This window comes from Mesoplodon densirostris, chromosome 8, assembly GCF_025265405.1.
Source record: "Mesoplodon densirostris isolate mMesDen1 chromosome 8, mMesDen1 primary haplotype, whole genome shotgun sequence".
In the NCBI taxonomy this organism is placed as follows: domain Eukaryota; kingdom Metazoa; phylum Chordata; class Mammalia; order Artiodactyla; family Ziphiidae; genus Mesoplodon; species Mesoplodon densirostris.
Genome location: NC_082668.1, coordinates 48,698,005 through 48,720,628, shown reverse-complemented (window position 1 = coordinate 48,720,628; position 22,624 = coordinate 48,698,005). Strand labels below are relative to the sequence as shown.

Below are 22,624 nucleotides of genomic sequence, written 5' to 3'. Positions count from 1 at the left end.
GATGTGAATGGCCCTTCTGATCCCAGCTGGGTTTGCTTCTTATCGACCGGTCAGCTGGGGGCTTATCGACGCTGGGCCTGCCTGGGCAGATGGACTTCAAGCTGTGGGTCCAGTTGGTCTAGATTTTCAGATCTGCTCCCAGTGTCTCATTTTTGGGTGCAGGTTGAAGTGATGTAGCATGTACCATTTGGCCACTTCCCTGTGCCAAGCTCTCAGATAGCCAAGCTTAGATGAGTCCCCCTTTTCTTTGTGTCAACAGCAGCACCCTTATGCATGCCTCTTATTACACTGAAATAATCTGTCTACATTAAAGTCTCCTTTGTGAAACCATGAAATTTTGGAGAACCTGGTCTCTGTCATCACTTCTTCCCTAGCACCTACCGAGTTTCAGGCACATAAGATATATTTATTCAACCTTTATCAAAGGTTAGTACAAGGAACAAAATCACATTAAAGAGCTGTTGGAGACATGAAATCAAAATGTATTTATGGAAATCTTTTGTACATCATAAACACATATACAAACAAATAGAAGCTATCACTTTGTTCAGTCTCTCATTATTAACAGTGATGAAAGTTTTATCACTAATTTACTAATTTGCCACAAAATATTACTTTTAAGAAAGAAATAAATCTATAATGATCACTACACAGTCTCTTCCTTGTTCTATTGTTTTATTATTAAAACAGTTGATGCTTGAACAACACAGGTTTGAGATGCATGGGTTCACTTATACAAATTTTTTTTTCAGTAATAAATACTATAGTACTACATGATCTGTGGTTGGTTGAATCTGCATGCAGAACGCAGGACCTAGAGGAATCGTGGATATGGAGGGCTGACTATAAGTTATATGTGGATTCTTGACTTCACTGATGGTTGGTGCCCTGACCCCTGCATTGCTCAAGGGTCAACTGTATTTTATTTTTAGACACAGAAGTTTATGGGATTAGAACTATCTTCTATTACCCAGATCTTCTGGTGTCCTGCTTGACTAGATTCTTACTTTGGACTCATCTGAGAAGTTTTTATTTGAGGAATAAAGGCAAGAAGGAGAGAATGACTGAAACCTCAGATGTTTGAACTTTCCTTTTCCTTCTCATACTTTTCCCAGCCAAAGGGTGACATCAAGGTTCATAGAGAGTTGTATGTATATCATTTTGCTCCTTGCAATTTTTCAGAGGTACTTCAGTATTTAATATATAGTCTGAGAAAAAAGAGATTTTCCTTGCTAAAGTGACTTTTTTTTTGGACTAAGATTTTGGAAAAATGTCACTTCAATAAAAACTGATTTTTCTACAAGATGGAGAAAAATGTATTAAATTTTTGGATTAAAATTGAGAGCGTTGACTAGCTTAAAAAGGTGAATGCTTTTAACATTTTACCTGTAATGTTTGTATGTTCTTCATCTTCCTCAGGAACAGCATTAAGAGGGGCAGAGGCGCAACTAAGCAGCAGACATACAGAAACCCAAAAAATCTGTTCTTTCTTCATTGCGTCAATCATCTCTGAAATACAGAACACAGATATATCTAATAAATAAAATGTTAATGTGGATTTATATATAGACTAGTAGGAACCTTATGCATACCTCCACATGGAAGTTTCTATGACATTTAATGTGTATTCTCATACATTTCTGTCCACAAATTCCATGAGTCATATTTAAAACATGTGTATTAGCATTCAATATTGTAGACACACATACTTTCAGTGCATATAGCTAATAATATTCAAGTACAGAGGTCATATTTCAATCTTAAAAATACACATTAAAATGGCAATAACTGAGAGACATGGGTAATCCTGATCAACATGACGAAGTATGTATTAAGAACCATTTTCATTTGCAATTCTATTTGCCACATCTTTCTCATAACTATTCTTTTTTGAGTCAGAACTAATTTTACTTTAATTTTTCTTGCATTTTTCTATTATTTCTTTAACACAACTTTCAATTTCTGATTTCTCTTTCCCTTTACTCCCATTTCAAAAAAGAAACACATTTCCAAATTTTCATCTTTGTTTCCTTTAAAGTATGTTTCTGTTTTTATAACCAATTTCCTAACCAGGTTTTCTATGAGATTGCAAACAGAACTGTTGAAAAAAGAAATTGTCTAACATTCTAGCCAGTCCTTTGTCCCAGTTCTTCTCCCTTAACTTAGGGAGTTATCTGATTCAAAAGAGTTTCATAGAAAAGTGACTTTAAGTGATAAATCAACACAGTTACTCTCTATAGGAAACAGATTTCAGCAGGAGAGTGAGACCTCCTGTTTCAAAATTATTTAAAGATCAATAGCAAAAAAATAATGGAAAGGCACATATAAATTTTTTTCTTTAAGGTTATTTTTCCTTTGGATTCAAAAGTGGAAGGAAATGTGTAATGTTCACACAGCATGGGAAGAGAAAAAGAAGAGAATGCATGCACGTGTTCAGTCGCTGATGCGATCGGAATCAGGAAGGAAAGAGCAATGTTATCAGTAAACATTCAGAAATGCAGGAACAGATATTCCATCAAAAACAATTTAGAGAATATTCTGTTTATGTCTATAGTGGATCACAGCTGCAATATACATCATTAAAGTGTAGTCATAATAAATAATAAAGTAATAAATGGCATTTGCTTTAAACTTCATTAGAATCACTAGTGAAATGTATAGCCTATTTTCTCACACTTTGGAAATGTTAACACATTTTTGAATTTTAGTCAGTAGCAGTGTTACATAACTTCTAAATCATATCACAAAGTATTTGAATTCACAAATATATATGTATTTAAATGTATGTACAAATATACATATACACTGTTGACCTTTGACCAACATGGATTTGAACTGCATGGGTTCACTTATACATGGATTTTTTTCAATAGTAAATGCTATAGTACTACACGATCCATGGTTGCTTGAATCCTTGGATGTGGAACCGCTGATATAGAGGAATTGTGGATATGAAGGAATTGCGCACATGGAAGGCCTAATCAGAATAGTGTGACTACGTTTCTTCATGGACTAGATTCACATAGCTTCAGCATAGCATTGATAGTTTCAGTTTAGAAGTGTCCCACCACTGGACCAATATGTTTGAGGTGGATAGCTACGGGAGACTAGCACAGATTTTGTGGACCCTAAAAATGTCAGGGGTCAGGGAATAGGAAAATGTCAAAACACTGCAAATCTTAATGTAAGTATATGAGTTTAAGGGTGGAGTGGACAGGTGTAGCTCCCAGGAGGAGTCGATTATCGCTTCCAGAAGAAAGCAAGGGTGTTGGACAGAAAAAAACTATAAGTATGCTCTATAGCAAGCCATAGCTAATTAATGACTGATACAGAACTTGAATTCAAGTGAGCAGATTGCTAGTTCAGTACTTTTTCTTCTCCACAATGTTGCCTCTGAAAAGTGACCAAAACCACTAAATATTTCAATTTCTAAGAGCAGTGTAGAAGACTGATTTAGGTGTGCGTGCCACTGAAAAAATAGTACAACTTGTTATAACATTCATAACACTGTAATTTGTGGAAATCAACTAGAGTGAAGTGATGTAATTATATATTATTGTAATGAACTTATTTTAAAATTTCAAAATGCATAATTACATTGTAAAATGACAAACAAGATAACAAACCCGACCTGAAGCTATGCAGTGATTAACACACTTCTTATACATCCTGGTACCTTTCTGTACTCTATTGTCTTAAATAGCTGGCCCCATTAAAAATATGTATTACCCAACCTGGTATCATACACAAAAATTGATTCAAGAGAATTCAACCATCTAAATGTGAAAGATAAAACATTAAATTTTAGGAGAAAAAACATATGAGAATATATTCATGATGAGGTTGGCAAGCATTTTTGAATCAAGATATAGACAGCACCAATTAAAAATAAAATACTGATAATTGGATTTCATTAAAATCAAGAACTTCTGTTCAACAAAGGAAGCACCGTTAAGATACTGAAAAGGCAAGTTGTGAGGAAGTATTTGAAATTCACATATCTTAAGATTATATATTGAAAATATATAAAGAACTACAAATAAATATGCAATTAAAAATGGATTAGGGCTTCCCTGGTGGCACAGTGGTTGAGAGTCTGCCTGCCGATGAAGGGGACGCGGGTTCGTGCCCCGGTCCGGGAAGATCCCACATGCCACGGAGTGGCTAGGCCCATGAGCCATGACCGCTGAGCCTGTGCGTCCAGAGCCTGTGCTCCGCAATGGGAGAGGCCACAACAGTGAGAAGCCCACGTACCGGAAAAAAAAAAAAAGGATTAAAGATTATACAGGTACTTTTCAATAGATTATATATATACAGCCAATAAGCATATTAAAAGATGCTCAACATTAGTCATCAAAAAATACAAATCAGCACTATTATGAGATACCACAACTAAAATTAATAAAAACTGACAATACAAAATGTTGGTGAGGATGTGGACCTTTAAGATTGTTGGTGGGATTATGCTATGGTCTGAATGTTTGTGTTCCCCCAAGTTCTTATGTAGAATTCTAACTCCCAAAGGTGATGGTATTAGGAAGCAGGACCTTTCAGAAGGGATTAGATCATGAGCTATGGGATGTGTTCTTATAAAAGAGATCCCACAGAGGTCCCTTGTACCTTCCATCATGTAAGGACACAGCGAGAAGTCACTAGCTATGAACTAGGAAGAGGGCCTTCACTCTTGCTAAATCCTCTTTAATTTATGATCTGTCATCAGAAGTTATTTAAGCAAGAATATATTACATGAATGTGTTGAGCCAGTGACTAGTTGTGCATAATAATATGTTAGTCACAAAGGGAGATTTAAAAATCTAGAGAAAGCCTTGACCCTTAAGAAATTTATGCTCAACCAATTGAATTAAATACAAATGCAATGTTAAGTGCCAAGATGAATTGTGAGAATATCTTTGCATATACCAGGCACATAGTAGTGGACAATAAATATATGTTAAATTATTTACCTTGAATAAAAATAGTATTTATACATTAGGGCAATAAACTAGAAATTCTAAGCTCAGCTCTGTCATCAACCTAAGTAACCTTCAGAAATTTACATTTCTGAACCTGATTCATAAAATGCTTGACTTAGGCTAGATTGTCCTTAAATTACATTTCAGTTCTAAAAATGTATGCATTTGAACTAACACATTTTACTCACTTTGCAGAGTAACATAGTTATGTCGTATAACTTACATTTTATAGTCACTTTAATGATAATTTGCAGCATGAATTTTAACCTTTTTAGTCAAGGTATGTTCCTAGAATACCAGTTCAGCAAGATGTTATTAGTTATTATATTTAAAAAGTGTTCATAGATGAATATATATTTATATCTAAGTTTAAAAATTTATATAGGTTTCTTAACTCTAGGACTTTTAAAGAATCCTTAATGTGGTAATGTGCAATAGTATCTCCTATGGGAGATATAGTAACTGCATTTCCAAATTTATATGTCAAGGGACTATTTTCCCATAAAATATTTTTGGAAAATATCTTTGAGAGATATTACAAATAAGAAAAAGTCAGTAGGTTTTCTGAGTTAGAAAAATATTTAAAAGTATGATATGCTTTGTGCATTAATAAAATCCAGCATGTATGGAAAGATGTTGAGAGGGAAAAATTATAAGTGGAATTAACAGCTAGAATGTTGCAGATCAGATTGAAATTATGAAAAGGGAGTTATCAGTGGAACTACAGAGAAAGGGGCAGGTATTTTGAGTTAGTATTGATAAAACTGAGTCATTGAATAGATACAGAATATGAAGGTCAGAGGATTCAAGTATATCCTGAGTGAATTGTTGTTGCTAGTCATACAACTTGGTAAATTAATGTAAATATTGATTGGTGTACATATTAGGGACAAATTTGGTCAGGACAGATTACATTTGAGGTTATGTTTTCTAAGTGGAACAGTATAAGGGCAGTTAAAGACACAAGGCAGGAGATAGGAAATATTTTGCTGTAGCCCCATCATCATCATTAGGGAGGATCATTTTGACAAGGGAAAAACGTGTCCAATATGTCATTCCCAGCTCCCCTTTCAACTTTATTTCCTGTCAGTCTTTTCTGTAATTACTCAGTTTTATGGATACTGCCTACTAATCCTTTTGCTCCACTGAAGCTGTTGATTCTTGAACATAGCATATTCATTCTAGGTTTAGTACTTTAAATTTGTTATTTCCTGTCATGGGGGCACTCTTCTACAAGATCCTGGAATGACAGACTCCCTTCTTTTAGTTAGGACACTTGTCAGGTATCCTGTCTCCAAAAGACCTACTTTGAGCACCATATTTAAAAAGTAACAACCACCAGTTCCTCTATTACTCTCTATCCCAATAACTTGAGCATTTTTTTAAAAGATTTTTTTGTCTTTTCATTATTGAATTGTAGGAGCTTTTTATATACTATGGATATAAGTTCTTTGCCAAATATATATAAGTATTCTATCTTGGTCTATGTCTTATATCTTCAATTTTATACATATCTTTTGATAAGCACAAACTTTTAATTTTGATAATTTCAATTTAAAAAAATGTTTTAATAGCTATAACTATATCCACAGAGTTGTATAAACATCACCACAATCAATTTTAGAATATTTTCATTACCCTATAAGGAAACTCCCCACCCTTTAGCCATCATCCCCAGCAATTTTCCCATCCCCACGTTCCTAGGAAACCATTAATATAATTTCTGTTTCTATATATCACCTAATTCTAGACATTTCATATAAATGGCTTTGAGTCTGGCTTCTTTCATTTAACATAAGGTTTACAAGGTTAACCTACACTGTAGCACACATCAGTACTTAATTTCTTTTTTTAAAACTTTATTTATTTTATTTATTTATTTTCGGCTGTGTTGGGTCTTCGTTGCTGCGTGCAAGCTTTCTCTAGTTGCAGTGAGTGGGGGTTACTCTTTGTTGTGATGTGCGGGCTTCTTATTGTGGTGGCTTCTCTTGTTGCTGAGCATGGGCTGTAGTGCGTGGGCTTCAGTAGTTGCAGCACACAGGCTCAGTAGTTGTGGCTTGTGGGCTCTAGAGCGCAGGCTCAGTAGTTGTGGCACACAGGCTTAGTTGCTCAGCAGCATGTGGGATCTTCCCAGACCAGGGCTCAAACCCATGTCCCCTGCATTGGCAGGCAGATTCTTAATCACTGTGCCACCAGGGAAATCCCAGTACTTAATTTCTTTTTATTGCTAAAAGTATTCTATAAATATACCACAATTTATTTATCCATTCATCATTTAATGAACATTTGTGCTGTTACCACTTTTTGGATATTATGAATAATGCTGCTATTAACATCTGTGCACGAGTTTTTGTGAGGACATATGTTTTTATTCCTTTTAGGTATATACCTAGGAATGAAATTATTGGATCATATGATAGTTCTGTTTAGTCATTTGAGGAATTGCCAAACTGTTTTCCAAAGCAGCTGCACCATTTTACATTCCTAAAAGTAATGACTTGCTTTGTTTTTGGAATAGCACTTATCACCACTTACATATTTATTTGCATACATAGTCACTGTCTCTCCATCACTAACGCATTTTCCATTCTTAGTATAACATTCACAATTCTATGTTCAATACCCAAAATAATGACTGACTTAAGGATAAATAAATGAATTAATATGGATAAACTTTGTGAATTAAAATTAGGTTACAATATGGATCATTGGATTTATCCATACAGTTTTATTTATTTCTACCAATCCCACCAAAAAATAAAGACATTAGAATCAATGTGATGGAATGTCCATCTATACACATTTGTTTTTCTAATTGTGCCTTTTGTATTGCTTATTCCACTTTTCTGGAAGTATAAAATATTTTAATTTAAAAACTTGTTTAAAAGGAAATTTTTCAAAGAAAATGTAAAATGAATAGAGTAGATTTCTATTTGTAAAATTTTGCTTAAGTGATAGGTAATTTGCAACTCAAAGAAAGAAGACAGGGTGATTGCTTAAATCCAACCAAAAGAGATGGTGAGTGTGTAGGAGAGATGACTAAAGAAAGGTGTGCTTAGAAAAGAAGTAATTAGGTAAATGAAACATATTATTTATTACTTCACTATTATGATATTAATATTCTTGAGAGGGTATGTGAAAGAAAGGTAAGTGGTCTGTGTGAATCTAGTAAGTGAGGAGAAAAATCGAAAGGAAAAATGAAGAACTTTGAGGTTTTCACTTGTTGAGGATATGAGCTCATCTATGAACTTCATATCAACTATAATACTCTTAAAAATCCTATCCTATATGAAATATTATACCCATGTTAAGAAAACTGAAGCTCAGAAAGGAAATATAATTTTTCCAAGTAGAATGAAACTGAGCTAATATTTGCACCTATATCTGTGTAACTTCAGAGCTCAAGGTCACATCACCATACCAAGCTTCTGTCCCAAGAACTGGTCAATCTGTCTCAGCATTGTCTAGGAAGCACCCTACCTCCATCTGCCTTCAAGGTTATTCTGGTTTGCTTGACAAGTATATTACTGTGGTAGAGGTGGCTATATCCCATATGGAAACCAAGAGCCATCAAATCAATCCAAGTAATGCCCTAAGTAACATCTCTCTCCCTCCCTCCCTCCCTCCCTCCCTCGCCCCTCCCTCCTTTCCTTTCCTCCTCCCTCCCTCCCTTCCTTTTGCATGTTTAGTGGTTAAGAGGAGGGATCTGGATTAACACTGTGATATGAGCTGAACTGTGTCCTCTCCAAGTTCATATGTTAACGTCTTAACCCCCAGTATATGGGAATGTGACTGTATTTGGAGATAAGGCCTTTGAAGAGATAATTAAGGATAAATGAAGTCATTGGGGTGGGTCTTATGACTGGTGTCTTTATTTAAAAAAAGAGAATGCAGACACACAGAGAAAGACCCAGGAGAGAGGCCTTAGAAGAAATGAACCCTGTTGACACCTTGATCTCAAACTCTAGCCTCCAGAACTGTAAGGAAATACATTTCTGTTGTTTAAGCTACCCAGTCTGTCACACTTTGTTTATGGCAGTTCTAGTAACCTAGTACAGACTGTAAAACTTCAAATACTAGTTCTGTACCTTACTACTTATGTGAATTTGACAATATATTTATCCTCTCTTTGCCTCTATTTACTCATTTATAGACTGGGTATTTTACTAAAACCTATTTCATGCGGTGTGAGGATTAAATGGAAAGGTCATTAGAATGATGACTAATATAATAAAATTTAGCTATTATAATCATTTTAAGTAATCCTTGACATCATTTTGGGTGTACTGTAAAAACGGAAGCAAAATATTTTGCTTATTCTTTGTTGAGCTATATTGAGCTTATTCTTTGTTGAGAATGTCATCTCAGACTCTTTGAAAATCTAAACAATTGAAAATATAGCACTGATTTGTAAAGACCTTAGGCCCAAACTGAGACATTTTTGTGATAATTTGGTTGTATGGGATGTTTCTTGGGCTACAAGTTGTAAGATGAGGCAGTACAGATCTTAATGTAAAATGAATGTTTTTTCTAAGAATCCAAGTCCATTGGAACTAGAAATATGTTGGCAATTTGGCTTTGGTGAGAACAACTCAAAGGCAATGGCAATGCATGTTGATGAGGATGAGAACTTGTGACAGGATTCAAAGAGCAAAAAGCTCACAGGTAATGGAAGAGACCAATAGTAGCCTGGAAGGATAGCATTAAATTTCTTTTTTCTTTTCTTTTTTTTTTTTTTTAATTTTGGCTGTGTTGGGTCTTCGTTGCAGTGCACAGGCTTTCTCATTGAGGCAGCTTCTCTTGCTGAGGAGCACGGGCTCTAGGCGTGCAGGCTTCAATAATTGCAGCACGTGGGCTCAGTAGTTGTGGCATGAGGGCCCTAGAGCGCATGGGCTTTAGTAGTTGTGGCTCATGGGCTCTAGAGTGCAGGCTCAGTAGTTGTGGCACATGGGTTTAGTTGCTCCACGGCGTGTGGGATCTTCCGAGACCAGGGATCGAACCAGTGTCCCCTGCATTGGCAGGCAGATTCTTAACCACTGTGCCACCAGGGAAGTCCCCAGCATTAAATTTCTAATACCTCATTTTGGGAAAGGCATATAACAACATGTAGGCAATTATTACTCTATTTTATCATTAGTTTTGGGGTACACTCTTGTTATTTTATCATCTTATAAATTTATCTGGAAAAATCACATGTTGTGTTTACGTGTATATTATCATCATGGTGCTTATATAATTTAAACTTCCTAGTTCAGGTTTTCTTTATCACATATCATTGAACTTTTTCTTTTTTAAAATTTTACTATTAATCTCTAAGTTCAATGAGTATTTTACCATGTCTAAAAGAAATTTCATGTTGGCTGCTTATTTATTTGCAGTGTAGCAATGAAAGACAGGAGAGACAAAACCTGACAACCAGAAAAAAAGAAAAAAATATAACTTGAAAAATAATTCCAATTTTCTGCTCAGCAGTGGCAATGTTGTTATCCTCTTGGTGTTTAATACTTCCCTCCACTCAATTTGGCTGAACCCTGGGGGGGCTGCCCACTATAACCTAGAGCCTGTTTTTATCTCTAACCTTTGTGCTTTCTTGGTTGTTTCTCATTTTGGGTGAGTTTGCAGTGCCCTAACAGCAAGGATAATGAATGAAGAAAGGTAACATGAGAATAAATCTACAGTAAGGGGAGGAAGCCAAAAAGCCTTATCGGTATTCTTACAGTTTTCTATTTATTTTTTAAATGTTTTGAAGTTCATTTTTTATAAGTAGTATTTTCAACTGCAAATTCCCAAATATTCACAACAATTAGAGTCTGGAAATGGATTTTTGTTAAATATATTTCTCACTAGACTTCCAACACTTGTTCCTGAATAGAGTTACTGAAATTGCATAATCTCAGTTAGAGATTTGAGAGCCAGATTTTTCTCAGGAAAAGAGTATTTTTCTAAATAAATACATTGTGGAATTACAAATGTTTGGGCAGTTTCCCAAGAGAGATCTAAGGCTCTGTAACTGCACGTTTGCCACATACCAGGTCAGTACAGAGGCTTATCTCTTTATTATTAACTCCCCCCTGGATCTCACATTACTGAGGCATTGAGTCATCACTATAAGCATTATTTTGGTATCAGGATTATTTATCCATGACCTACAATTAAAATTAAGATCAAATTTCCTGAGGCTCTGGCTGTATGGTATATTCACCACATTTATTTTAAGAATGATAATAGAAGTACAAAGATATATCATTACAAAACATTTGTATTTTGTAATGATTTATTATTTTTTGAAGTGGTTTCTTACCTATTAGGTTACTGTATCTTTTTAAAAAAAATAATTAATTTATTTCTGGCTGTGTTGGGTCTTCGTTGATGCACGTGGGCTTTCTCAAGTTGCGGCCAGAGGGGCTGCTCTTCGTTGCAGTGCACAGGCTTCTCATTGTGGTGGGTTCTCTTGTTGCAGAGCATGGGCTCTAGGTACGTGGGCTTCAGTAGTTGTGGCACACGGGCTCAGTAATTGTGGCTCACGGGCTCTAGAGTGCAGGCTCAGTAGTTGTGGCGCATGGGCTTAGTTGCTTCGCAGCATGTGGGATCTTCCCGGACCAGGGCTCGAACCTGTGACCCCTGCATTGGCAGGCGGATTCTTAACCACTGCGCCACCAAGGAAGCCCCAGGTTATTGAATCTTGATAATAATGCTGTGTAGCCAGTGGGGCAGGTATACTGAATTTATGTTAGAGATACATGGTTTGTTTTCCAACCTCATATGCCCAGGTGGCTAGTAAGTGACAGAGGCAGGATAGGATCCCAAAGCACCCGTAAAATAAACAAGATCTGTGGAATAGAGGCCAAATTCAATGCAGGAAACTATAATTAAATGTATTAATCACTTAGTCTCTCTGTTTATTTCTTTTTGCGATATATCTTTATTATGACTTGAAGAAGATGATTAGGCAATATCACCATGGGAACTATGGGATAAAAATTGATTTCTCAAAATAATTGATTTCTCTGGTTTGCTAATCCTACAAGTACAATTAACTGACCAATATAAGTTTTTACTGTGATCATTACTGTAATTTTTGATTCAGTAAGTTGTCTAAATGTTTTCTATTCCTAGCTTTAGCTCTACACTTCATTAGTAATTATATTTATTACTGTGTAAATATTTCCACGTCACTCTATCCATATATATGGGTAGCTGGTTTTTGGCCCAAGCCTAGCGAACCATATTAGAGAAGGGAATAGGTCATAAACCTTAGAAAACTTAGATGTTTGCCTCTCATACCTGGGAAGAGGATACAGAAGTTCACCCATCAGTCAATGCCTGAATGAACAGATTAGAAGAAGTCTACACAAGGGAACATCTAAAAGAGGTACTTCAAAAATCTGTTAAGTAACATATTTTCTCTTTTTTTCCCAAACTTTAGAAGAAATAGAAACCACATATACAAGCATTTAAAATGATCTTGGCTAAAGACTAGAGTTGAAAAGAGCAAATTCCTATTTTATTTAAGCCCCATTTCAAACATGTAATTATAGTCAGCTCTTGAAATATCTTGGATTAATTTTCATGTTGTAGATTAAGTCTTTGTTTAGATTTTCTCTCTAGATGCCTGCTTTTAAGCCACCTTATTTTTTGTTTTTACCATGGGGTGGTGAAATTACAGTTTGTCACTTTAATGATAATAAATCATAATGCAAAAAGCAGTTTCCAATAATGAGCCTTAATTATTATTTCTTTCTCATTTATATTTCACACTCTGTCTAAGAGAATGTTGTTAACTTATCCTCATTTGATAGAGAAAACAAATAGTGGTTCAAAATGATAAAATAACTTTTCCAAGAAAACAGCTTGTAAGTGGCTGTGCAGATGTACTAATTCTAAAGCAAATGCCTTAGTTATTGCTTTATACTGTCAAATTAAAAAAATGTTTTGGTAAAAGAAAATTTAAATATTATTAAAAATTATATTTATACATTCCTCTGTGGATTGATTAGTGTGATTTGTTGTAATAAAAATGGTTAAGTCAAAATTTGAAAAAGACACTACAGATTTGATTAAGGCAGTCATCATCTTAGAATGGAACCATGCTCCAAAGCATGTTGGCAGCGTAAGCTTTTTGGAACTCTGAGCATGCGATATTATAAAGGAAGTTTATGTTGATAGGCCAGCTGGTGAAAAATGAAAGAGCCTCAATGCTTAAGGTAGGCAATCACCAATGACTTAGTCCAGGTTTGAGGTCTGGTAAGAATGCTGAATTAGACCTCGTTCAAGGTAGTTTTTCTTTGCTATCATTTCCAACCAGCCAACACGGCTTGAAATGGATCTTTGTTAGGTAAGGATACAAGTGATTTTGTGGATAAAGCTCACAGGAGTTATCTTAGTCTACTATGGCTGCCATAAGATAATACCATGAACTAGATGGCTTAAGCAACAGAAACAAATTTCTCACAGTTCTGGAGGGAAGTCCAAGACCAAGGCATTGGAAGAATCAGGCTCCTGGAGAGAGCTTTCTTCTTGGCTTGCAGAAACCACCTTCTCTCTGTGTCCTCAAGTGGCCTTTCTTCTGTGTGTGCATATATATAGAGAAGGATCTCTCTCCCTTCCTCTTCTATAAGGTCACCAATCCTGTCAGATTAGGACACCACTCTTATGACCTCATTTTAACATTAATTATCTCCTAAAAGTCTTATTTCCGAATACAATCATATGGGGGATTATGGTTTCAACATACGAATTTGGGGTGGGAGGGACACAATTCAGTTCATAGCAGGAGCCCACCTAGTTTCTTAAGAAAGTATCTCTACACTTGGTTAGTAGATTTGTTTCAGAAGCAAGGGTCACTTCCCTTTTGTCATTAGGCTGTGGGAAGAGATACATCAGCCCTAGAGTTTGCTTTTTAATGTGTAAGCCAATTCTTTTCTTTCTGCACAGTTACAGACTACCATATTCTATTTCTTGTTGCTTAAAAATTAAGCCAGAGGCAGGACTGGCCATGGCCTGCCATATTCCTATAGGAAATGTAGAATCACCTATACTATAAGGATGCTTAGTATTCAGTTCTCTCAATTTATGTGCTTTTGTTGGGTTTTTGTTGTTATTTACTAAGAGGGGACGTGTTCCGAGAAAATTGTTCTGTATAATATCTTCTAGGAAGAAGGTGTCTTTTAAAGTTCACAACAAGGAAAGACTTGGCAGGTAAAACAGACCCTCACTGCCTAATCCCTTCTCTGCTTCATTCCTCAACTGTAATCACAAATCATATGTTCCAGAGCAGAAAGCACTGCCCTGTATGTCAGTCCTTAGAACTTGAAATTAGAGAATAATTTTTACTCAGCCAGTTAGTTTTCTGGGCTATGAAATTACTGAGAAGTCTTATTTTACGATTGGGTTTTTTTCATAATTTTGCATAAAAAATTTCTTAAATTATCCTAAGGTCCTGAAAGCTAAGTATGTACCATTTGTTGCAAGATATTAGGAAAATGAGAAGTTATGATTGCTCTTATGGAAAAGGATGTAGAGACACTCCCAACTGCAGCAGAGAGGAAATTCTGTGGTAAATCCCTACTCACAGGGTCTTCCTTACCTCCCCACCCCTGGAATCATGCTCTGATTCAATCTCATAAATGCTACGGATATATTGGTTCTGTATCAAATCTTTGCTCAAATGGAGTCTTTTCAGAATCCTGCCTTGAACACTGAGACAAAATAGCTCCATAATTATGTTCCATTCCCTTTCATGTTTTTTCTTAAATCACTGCACTTATCCTTATGTAACACATTTGCTTACTGTTTTCTCTGTCCTTAAAAGCAGCAATTATATCTGTTCTTTCTGGTATCTAATAGGAGCTCAATAAATGTTTATAGAACAAATCAATGAATTAAGAGTTCTGCAAAAACGAAAGTAAAACATCACTGGAGAAATTTAAAACCAATGTATAAACTAAAATTATTTAAAACTGTATGAATGAAAGGAAACATAATGGACTTCAATTATAACTTAATCCTCTACTAGAGATGACAATAAGTATTCAACTAATTATTTCTTCCTTTTCTCCACCTTTACTTCTAAGAAAACCTGCCCATATTCTCTACTTATAAAGTCAGCTCTCCAAACTCCTATTGAATGGATAATAATGAAGTCACATTAGCATCTGGCCACTGCTGACTTGCCAAGGGGTAGACATATATACAGAGTCAGATGATTTGCTGGTCTATAGAGAGAGGTGTGGTGTAGACTTCCAGAGAGGGCCAAATAACAAGAGCTCACTAGAGAGGCTGCGATGGTGATCTTAGTTGTTCTTTTTTAAAATTTTTATTTATTTTTTATACAGCAGGTTCTTATTAGTTATCTATTTTATACATATTAGTGTATACATGTCAGTCCCAATCTCCCAGTTCATTCCACCACCAATAACCTCCCACAACCCGGTGATCTTAGTTGTTTACATTCTGGTCTCTGCCTTAGCTCATGACTGTATGTTCTCTATAATACTCCATAGTCTATCAAGGAATTCCAATTGTGCCCTTGAGGTCTTATTGTATGTGTTGTTCATTTCATCTAAATGAATCTTGTTTTATGACACATAATTAAAATGTGATATATTTTATTATCACCATAATTGACATAATGGTCAATGTCTTTTTATTTTAAAAAGTCAATAACAGAAAAGTAAATGTATTTAAGGAATATTTTCTATGTGTATTTTGCAACAATTTAGTTATAATTTTATGATACAAATTTAAGTTTTTCATTCAAAAATATCTATAGTATATTCTTTTAATATAACTTTAAGACTATAATAAGCTTATAAGTTCTAGGTACCTAGAAATTTTATTTTTCCCATCTTTACAATGAGAAAAATACAAAAAATGTTAACAATAAAACCACCCAGAAATTGTCTATTTAATTTGTGTTTGATGCCATTTAGAAAAAGATGTAGTTTGGTTTTCATCTAAGTGATATATCTGTATAAATCTAAAGTAAGCATTCTATGGTGGTTACTAGAGCCTGAGGGATGGGGAAATTGGGGAGACGTTGTTTAAGGGCACAAACTCATAGCCAGTAGATAAATAAGTCGTGGAGATCTAATGCACAGCATAGTGATTATAGACAACAGTACTGTATTATAAACATCAAAGTTGCTAGGAGACTAGATCTTAATTGTTCCCACCACAAAAAAGAAATGATAATTATGTGATGTGATAAAGGTGTTAGCCAATGCTATGGTGATAATCATATTGTTATGTATAAATATATCAAATCTACACATCATGGACTTTAAATTCACACAATGTTATACGTCAAATATATCTCAATAAAAAAGTAAGCATTCTATTTGGTATTATTGAGATAGTATGAATCATAGGCAAATTTTTGCTATGACTATGTATTACTAACTATAATAGATTTAAATAAATATTTTCATCAAAGCAGGAGAGTTTTAAGTATTTGTAAGATGCTCATTGGAGCCATGCAATAAGAAGCTCGATATGTAGACATGGAGCTCAGGGTAGACATCTCTGTAGAGACAGAAATGTGAGTATCAAGATAAAAATGAAAATTACTCTGTGGAGTGCTGAGGTTGATTTGATTAACAAGTACTTATGTAGCATGTGATATGAAGCAGGTGTTCTTCTGAATGACTGTGCAAATATTAATTCACATAATCCTCACAGTGACTCTATAAAGGTGATTGTGAAGATGGGGAAGGAACACCCTATAAGTGAACTGTGGAGAACAAGGATGAGGGAAATAGGTCTAAGAAGCAGATTAAGAAATAGACATGGAAACAAAAGGAAACCTGGGAGGCTGTAGCGACATAGATGCTAAGGAAGTGAATATTTCATAAAATTGGCACAAGTTGACAATGTCTAGAGCACAGAGGGTTCAAGTACAAGAGTTAAAAAACATGCATGGGGTTTAGTGACAGTGGCATTGTCAGTACCCTTGCACACTGCAAAATAAACTTTGGTACAGTGGTGGGGGGCAGCAACTGGTGACCTGAGGAAGGAACTGGAACAAAGCCTGTGAAAACAGCAATTGAGGATATCATTTTATAAATCTATGCTGGAAAGTAAGAGAGGGTGTTTGAAGGAAACTTTTGTGGAGGATTTAGTTTAATATGATTCTGCCACTAGAGAGGAAGAGACAAAAGCTAAAAATAAAATAGAGACTGAGATCCTGGACACAAGTAAAGAGGGTCTAACCTTGGCCTGAAGAAAAAAATAACTTCCATTGAAGTGAGGTTTTCTCTGTGGGGAGAGAAATAGGACATATTTTTCAGTGTGTGTGTGTGTGTGTGTGTGTGTGTGTGTGTGTGTGTGTGTGTATGTGTCTTGTGATGGAGCTGTTGAAGAGTAGACAGAAAGTTGAAGATTTTTGGACTTCCCTGGTGGCGCAGTGGTTAAGAATCTGCCTGCCAATGCAGAGGACACGGGTTCGAGCCCTGGACCAGGAAGATCCCACATACCATGGAGCAACTAAGCCCGTGTGCCGCAACTACTGAGCCCACGTGCTGCAACTACGGAAGCCCACACACCTACAGCCCGTGTTCTGTGACAAGAGAAGCCACCGTAATGAGAAGCCCATGCCCTGCAATGAAGAGTAGCCCCTGCTTGCCACAACTAGAGAAAGCCTGTGCGCAGTGATGAAGATCCAACACAGCCATAAATAAATAAATAAAAGAAAATTGAAGATTTTCTTGCTGTGATTCAATTTTCTATGTGAAGAAGAGGCTGAGGTTTTCTGTTCAAAATGTCAAGAAATAATGGACTTTTAAAAATGTGAGGGTTTGCCATTTTCTCCAGGTAAAATAAAATGGTGTATCGAAAATCTTAAAGGATTATGGGCTGCTGGAATCCCAAACTATAAATTCATAGTAATTTGTGCCTTCAAAATTCAGTGCCCTTTCCCTCCAGATTCACGAATTAACCTTTTGAAGGATTCAGAGTTGGATTTTATCAATTGGACAGAGATAAAGGACAAAAAAGGCAGGACTTTGAGTAGTGTTGGCAAGGGGAAGTATATAAGTGGCTTATTATTTAATCGTCGACTAAAAATTTTTCCTAAATGTGTACTTTCTTTGTTAAAAAACGTAGATGATACTTTAAGGTACTGATATGACACTTGGGAATTTAAAAATATGAAAATGACTAAATGCACAATCTTTAAAAATAGGAAATATTACATTTTTAAACAATGTAGGTATGCAACATTGACAATTATTAGATATGGCAGTTCATCCATCCACCAGATGTAATATTATACAAAGTTAAATTGGTAATGATAATGACTAGAAGATTAAGAGGGGATTAATCATGGTAATATGAATTTTAAAAGCTATATACAAAAATATATGTACACTTTAAGATAAACTAAGCAAAAATTGGTGTTTATACAGAAAAATATGCTTTAATAAGGGAAATTAGGTCAGTGAAATTATGGATATATTTTTGTCTTTTTTTTTTAACTTTGTAAGGTGTTGTTTTAGTCATCTCATTTGCTTATGCAACAACAATTCTCTGTCACTTTTCATTGATAGATGAACTGAATATGTTCATATGTCCAGTTCTGCAGGAAGGATAGCCTATGCCCATCTAAGGAATAAATTTATAAATAATAAACTCTTCATTAATCTACATTAATCATGGTGATTCCATTTCCCTTACAGACATTGTTTTAGATATTTCTATTTCATAAATCTCTGACCAATGAGATGAGGAAGGAAGTATGCTATCTTCCAGGGCTGGGGGACTTTTGAAAAAGGTCCTTATTCTAAATGGAGCCACATGGGAAGGGCACATAATATTTCCTTCCTTGTTTTGTCTGTATGTGATGCCTATGACTGAAGCAACCATCTTGTAATGTTGAGGAGAACTATCCCTAGATAAGGATGACCTGCTGTTAGTGATGGAAATAAAACGATGGAAAGCACTTAGATTTGTGTTGAATTAACAAATCTTGAAGCATCCTCTGTACTTTGTATAATGTGAACTAGTAAATGGCCTCATATTTAAGCTACTCATGCTATGGATTTTGCCTTCTAGCAGCCAAATGTAACCTGACAATTATTCTGCTGTTTTGATTTCACAAACTGGCTATTAACCAACTTTTTCAGTGTTTTTGATTAGAGGATGCTTGAAGGATGGGAAAATAATATCATTACTATAGGTCAGAATCCCCTTTTCTTATCATTAAAATTATTTTGGGACTTCCCTGGTAGCACAGTGGAGAAGACTCCATGCTCCCAGTGCAGGGGGCCTGGATTCGAACCCTGGTCAGGGAACTAAATCCCACATGCATGCTGCAACTAAGAGTTCACATGCCACAACTAAGAGCCTGGGAGCTACAACAAAGGAGCCTGCCTGCCGCAACTAAGGAGCCTGGCTGCTTCAACTAAGAGCCGGTGCAACCAAGTAAATAAACAAATAAATAAATAAATATCAAAAAAAATTTGCCCTTAAAATAATACCTGATGTTTTGCTTTATAAAAGTCAGATTTTCAGATTATATTCTAAAAATACACCCAGACTAATGATAAAATATGGGAAACAATGAAGCAAAACATTCTGAACCTGGTTAGTAAATTAATATTGGAACACAGTAAAATACAACCAAAACAACAACAAAAACAAGCCTCCCCAAATAGTTGCAGACTATTCACTCTAATCATGTTTACTAAAAGATTGGCCAATCCTTCAGGAAACATCTATTGGATTTGGCTCTTGCTACAGGAAGTCATATTTCTGGAGAACTGCTTAATGTGGAATTCTTTAATGTTAGCAAATATGTCAAATCATAACATCTATCTGTATTTTAGCTTATGACAATTTCACTGATAAAAAAGTTAGTTACTCTCTCTCTCTTTTGGATATGAAGTGGTTGTTAGGTATGATTTTATAAAGCAGGGAAGTTTCCTCTAGTAATGAAATGTTAAAAGCTGTTTACTGTGTAGGTCTAATTTCTTGTCATTTCTAATACTATGAGAAAGAAAACTTAAAAACAAAAAAATCGCAGAGAAAAGAAATAGCTATGCCAGGAGAAAAAAGTGAATATCTTCATGTTACACCAAATAGCATACAACATATTTAAACTAAGTTTATTTAAAAAATTTAAAAAAGCTGAAGTGAAGGGCAAGGTCATAGAATTATATACTGCTAGAGATATAAAAAACTACAGGGAGGGCTTCCCTGGTGGCACAGTGGTTGAGAGTCCGCCTGCCGATGCAGGGGATGAAGGTTCGTGCCCCGGTCCGGGAAGATCCCACATGCTAGGCCCGTGAGCCATGGCCGTTGAGCCTGCACGTCCGGAGCCTGTGCTCCGCAACGGGAGAGGCCACAACAGTGAGAGGCCTGCGTACCGCAAAAAAAAAAAAAAAAAAAAAAAAACCTACAGGGATAAGTATCTAGAATATCCTGCGTTTTTTAATGAGGACACCCTGAAACTAATTTTTTCTCTCCAAAGTCTTAGACTTGCATATTGACAGAGCTTCAACTTAAACACAGGAATTGTGACCATCCCAAAAAAGGGCAACTGCAAGCTTAAGAAAGACCCACTATTTTCACAAATACCTTCTTCCTTCTTTTTTCCCCTAAAGTGAATTTCAGATTATTTACATTCTCTAGAAATTAGCAATTCATCAAAACATAAGTAGGGGATTTTTATTCTCTGTTTTGGACTAAAGTTCTATAAGTAAAGTAAGTCAAGAAACTCACCAATTATTTTTTTAAACTTTTGTGTTTATATTTTTTAAGAGGAAAAATAATCTCCCTCTAAATAATAGGGCATATTAATTCTTATTACTAGCTAAGAGAGATGAGTGAGAGAACTGGATGTGGAGAAGGAAAATTGAGAAGCAATAAGAGAGAGTGGGATAGTAAAGAGATAATTATAAAGTTAAGAATAGTGGAAATGTAGGGACTTCCCTGGTGGCACAGTGGTTAAGAATCTGCCTGCCACAGGTTCAAGCCCTGGTCTGGAAGATCTCCCATGCCATGGAGCAACTAAGCCTGTGGGCCACAACTACTGAGCCTGCACTCTAGAGCCCGTGTGCCACAACTACTGAAGCCCACATGCCCTAGAGCCCACATGCCACAACTACTGAGCCCATGCGCTGCAAGTGCTGAAGCCCACGCACTCTAGGGCCCATATGCCACAACTACTGAGCCCACGTGCTGCAACTACTGAAGCTCACGTGCCTAGAGCCCGTGCTCCGCAACAAGAGAAGCCACTTCAATGAGAAGCCCGTGCACCACAATGAAGAGTAGCCCCTGTTTGCTGCAACTAGAGAAAGCCCACGTGCAGCAATGAAGACCCAATGCAGCCAAAATTAATTAATTAACTTAAAAAAGAATAGTGGAAATGTAAATATGTAAAAATATTTCTGAAATTTATAAGAAAGGTCCAAAGAAAGTGTATATATTTTACTAAGAAAAATACAATGAGCAAAGGAAAATAAGAGAGAAATACATAATAAAAGAAATAATACCAAAGATTCTTCCTTATATAGTTGCCCATAGCTACCAAGACTCTTAGAAAAAATGTGGGGAATTATTTTGTCTAGATATTAGTTAAATTTGTAAGACATTTTGTCAAAAGAAGGTGGCATTCATTTCTTTGAATGAGTTCACCTTTCCTCATCACAGGGACTCTTCTTAATCTAATCCAGTTCAACAGCAAAGATCTTCATAGTATGCTGTTTTCATTTCTTTCCTTTAAGCAGGAAAATAAATAAATAGATAAATAAATAAATAAAACTTGGTATTATATATCTAAAGTAAAATGGAGATTTCTGAGGATATAATTCTTGTCAACTACTAATGCCAGTAGCCCCAAATGGAAGGAAATAAAAAAGAAAAACAAAGGAATACAATGAATTTTGGTGTGAGAAAAGAATTGAATATATTAACTATGTCTTTATTATCATTACTGTCCATATTAGAAAGAAACTTATATAGAAAGACCTATGGCTGCTTCTATTTTTTCTCCTGTTTGTATCTGCTCTTCTGGGCATCCATTATTTAGTAAGATAAGAAAATGGTATTTCAGGACCATTGCTTCTCTGATTATATGTCTATCAATCAATCTATCTCCTGATTACATAATTAATTTATTAATTCTAATTAATCTAGTAATTAATATTGAGTATGACATCTTAGGCAGGAGGTATATGTATTTTGGAAGGACAGTTGAGACCTTCCTAACAGGTTTCTAATTAAAACCTTGATTCATAGCTTATGTAATTCAGGTTATTTTACCTTTTTTAATTTTAAAGATCAATAGATAAAGTCAAGTCTGCTTCCTCATTTCCCCTCAAAGTCTGTTGCCATCTTAGATTTTGTCTTTAGATTTTGTCTCTGCTTAGACAAATATATTGGAAACTTCTCAACTTCCTGCTTTTGATAGTATCTGTTGTAGTATGAGAAAAGGTGAGCAAAATGTTAGTCCACGTATGGGAAGTTCCCACAAAATATTCCTATACTGTCATTTCCTTGAGAGAAAGAGAAGCAAAATTTATACTCAATATACCTGAGGCTAGATATTTATAACATTCTGGTGTCCGATAAGTAATCAGGTAACTTTGTTTCTGACTATGAAAGTGTTATGATTCCAAATATTAGCTAAAGTTTTTATACTTAAGTACAATAAA

At 35.4% G+C, this 22,624-nt stretch overlaps 1 protein-coding gene across 3 annotated transcripts in view; it reads right to left on the bottom strand.

Annotated features, from left to right (window-relative positions):
• Positions 1-22,624, bottom strand: part of TFPI (tissue factor pathway inhibitor) — a 66,936-nt gene that overhangs the window by 34,460 nt on the left and 9,852 nt on the right. For 2 of the 3 annotated variants that reach the window (XM_060106258.1, XM_060106260.1), the window contains exon 2: positions 1,387-1,509. In XM_060106258.1, the coding sequence (XP_059962241.1) occupies positions 1,387-1,507 (121 nt within the window). In that variant the 5' untranslated portion in view covers positions 1,508-1,509. Of the gene's footprint in view, positions 1-1,386; positions 1,510-13,425; positions 13,602-22,624 lie in introns of all 3 variants that reach the window. The other variant, XM_060106259.1, reaches the window with a different exon arrangement.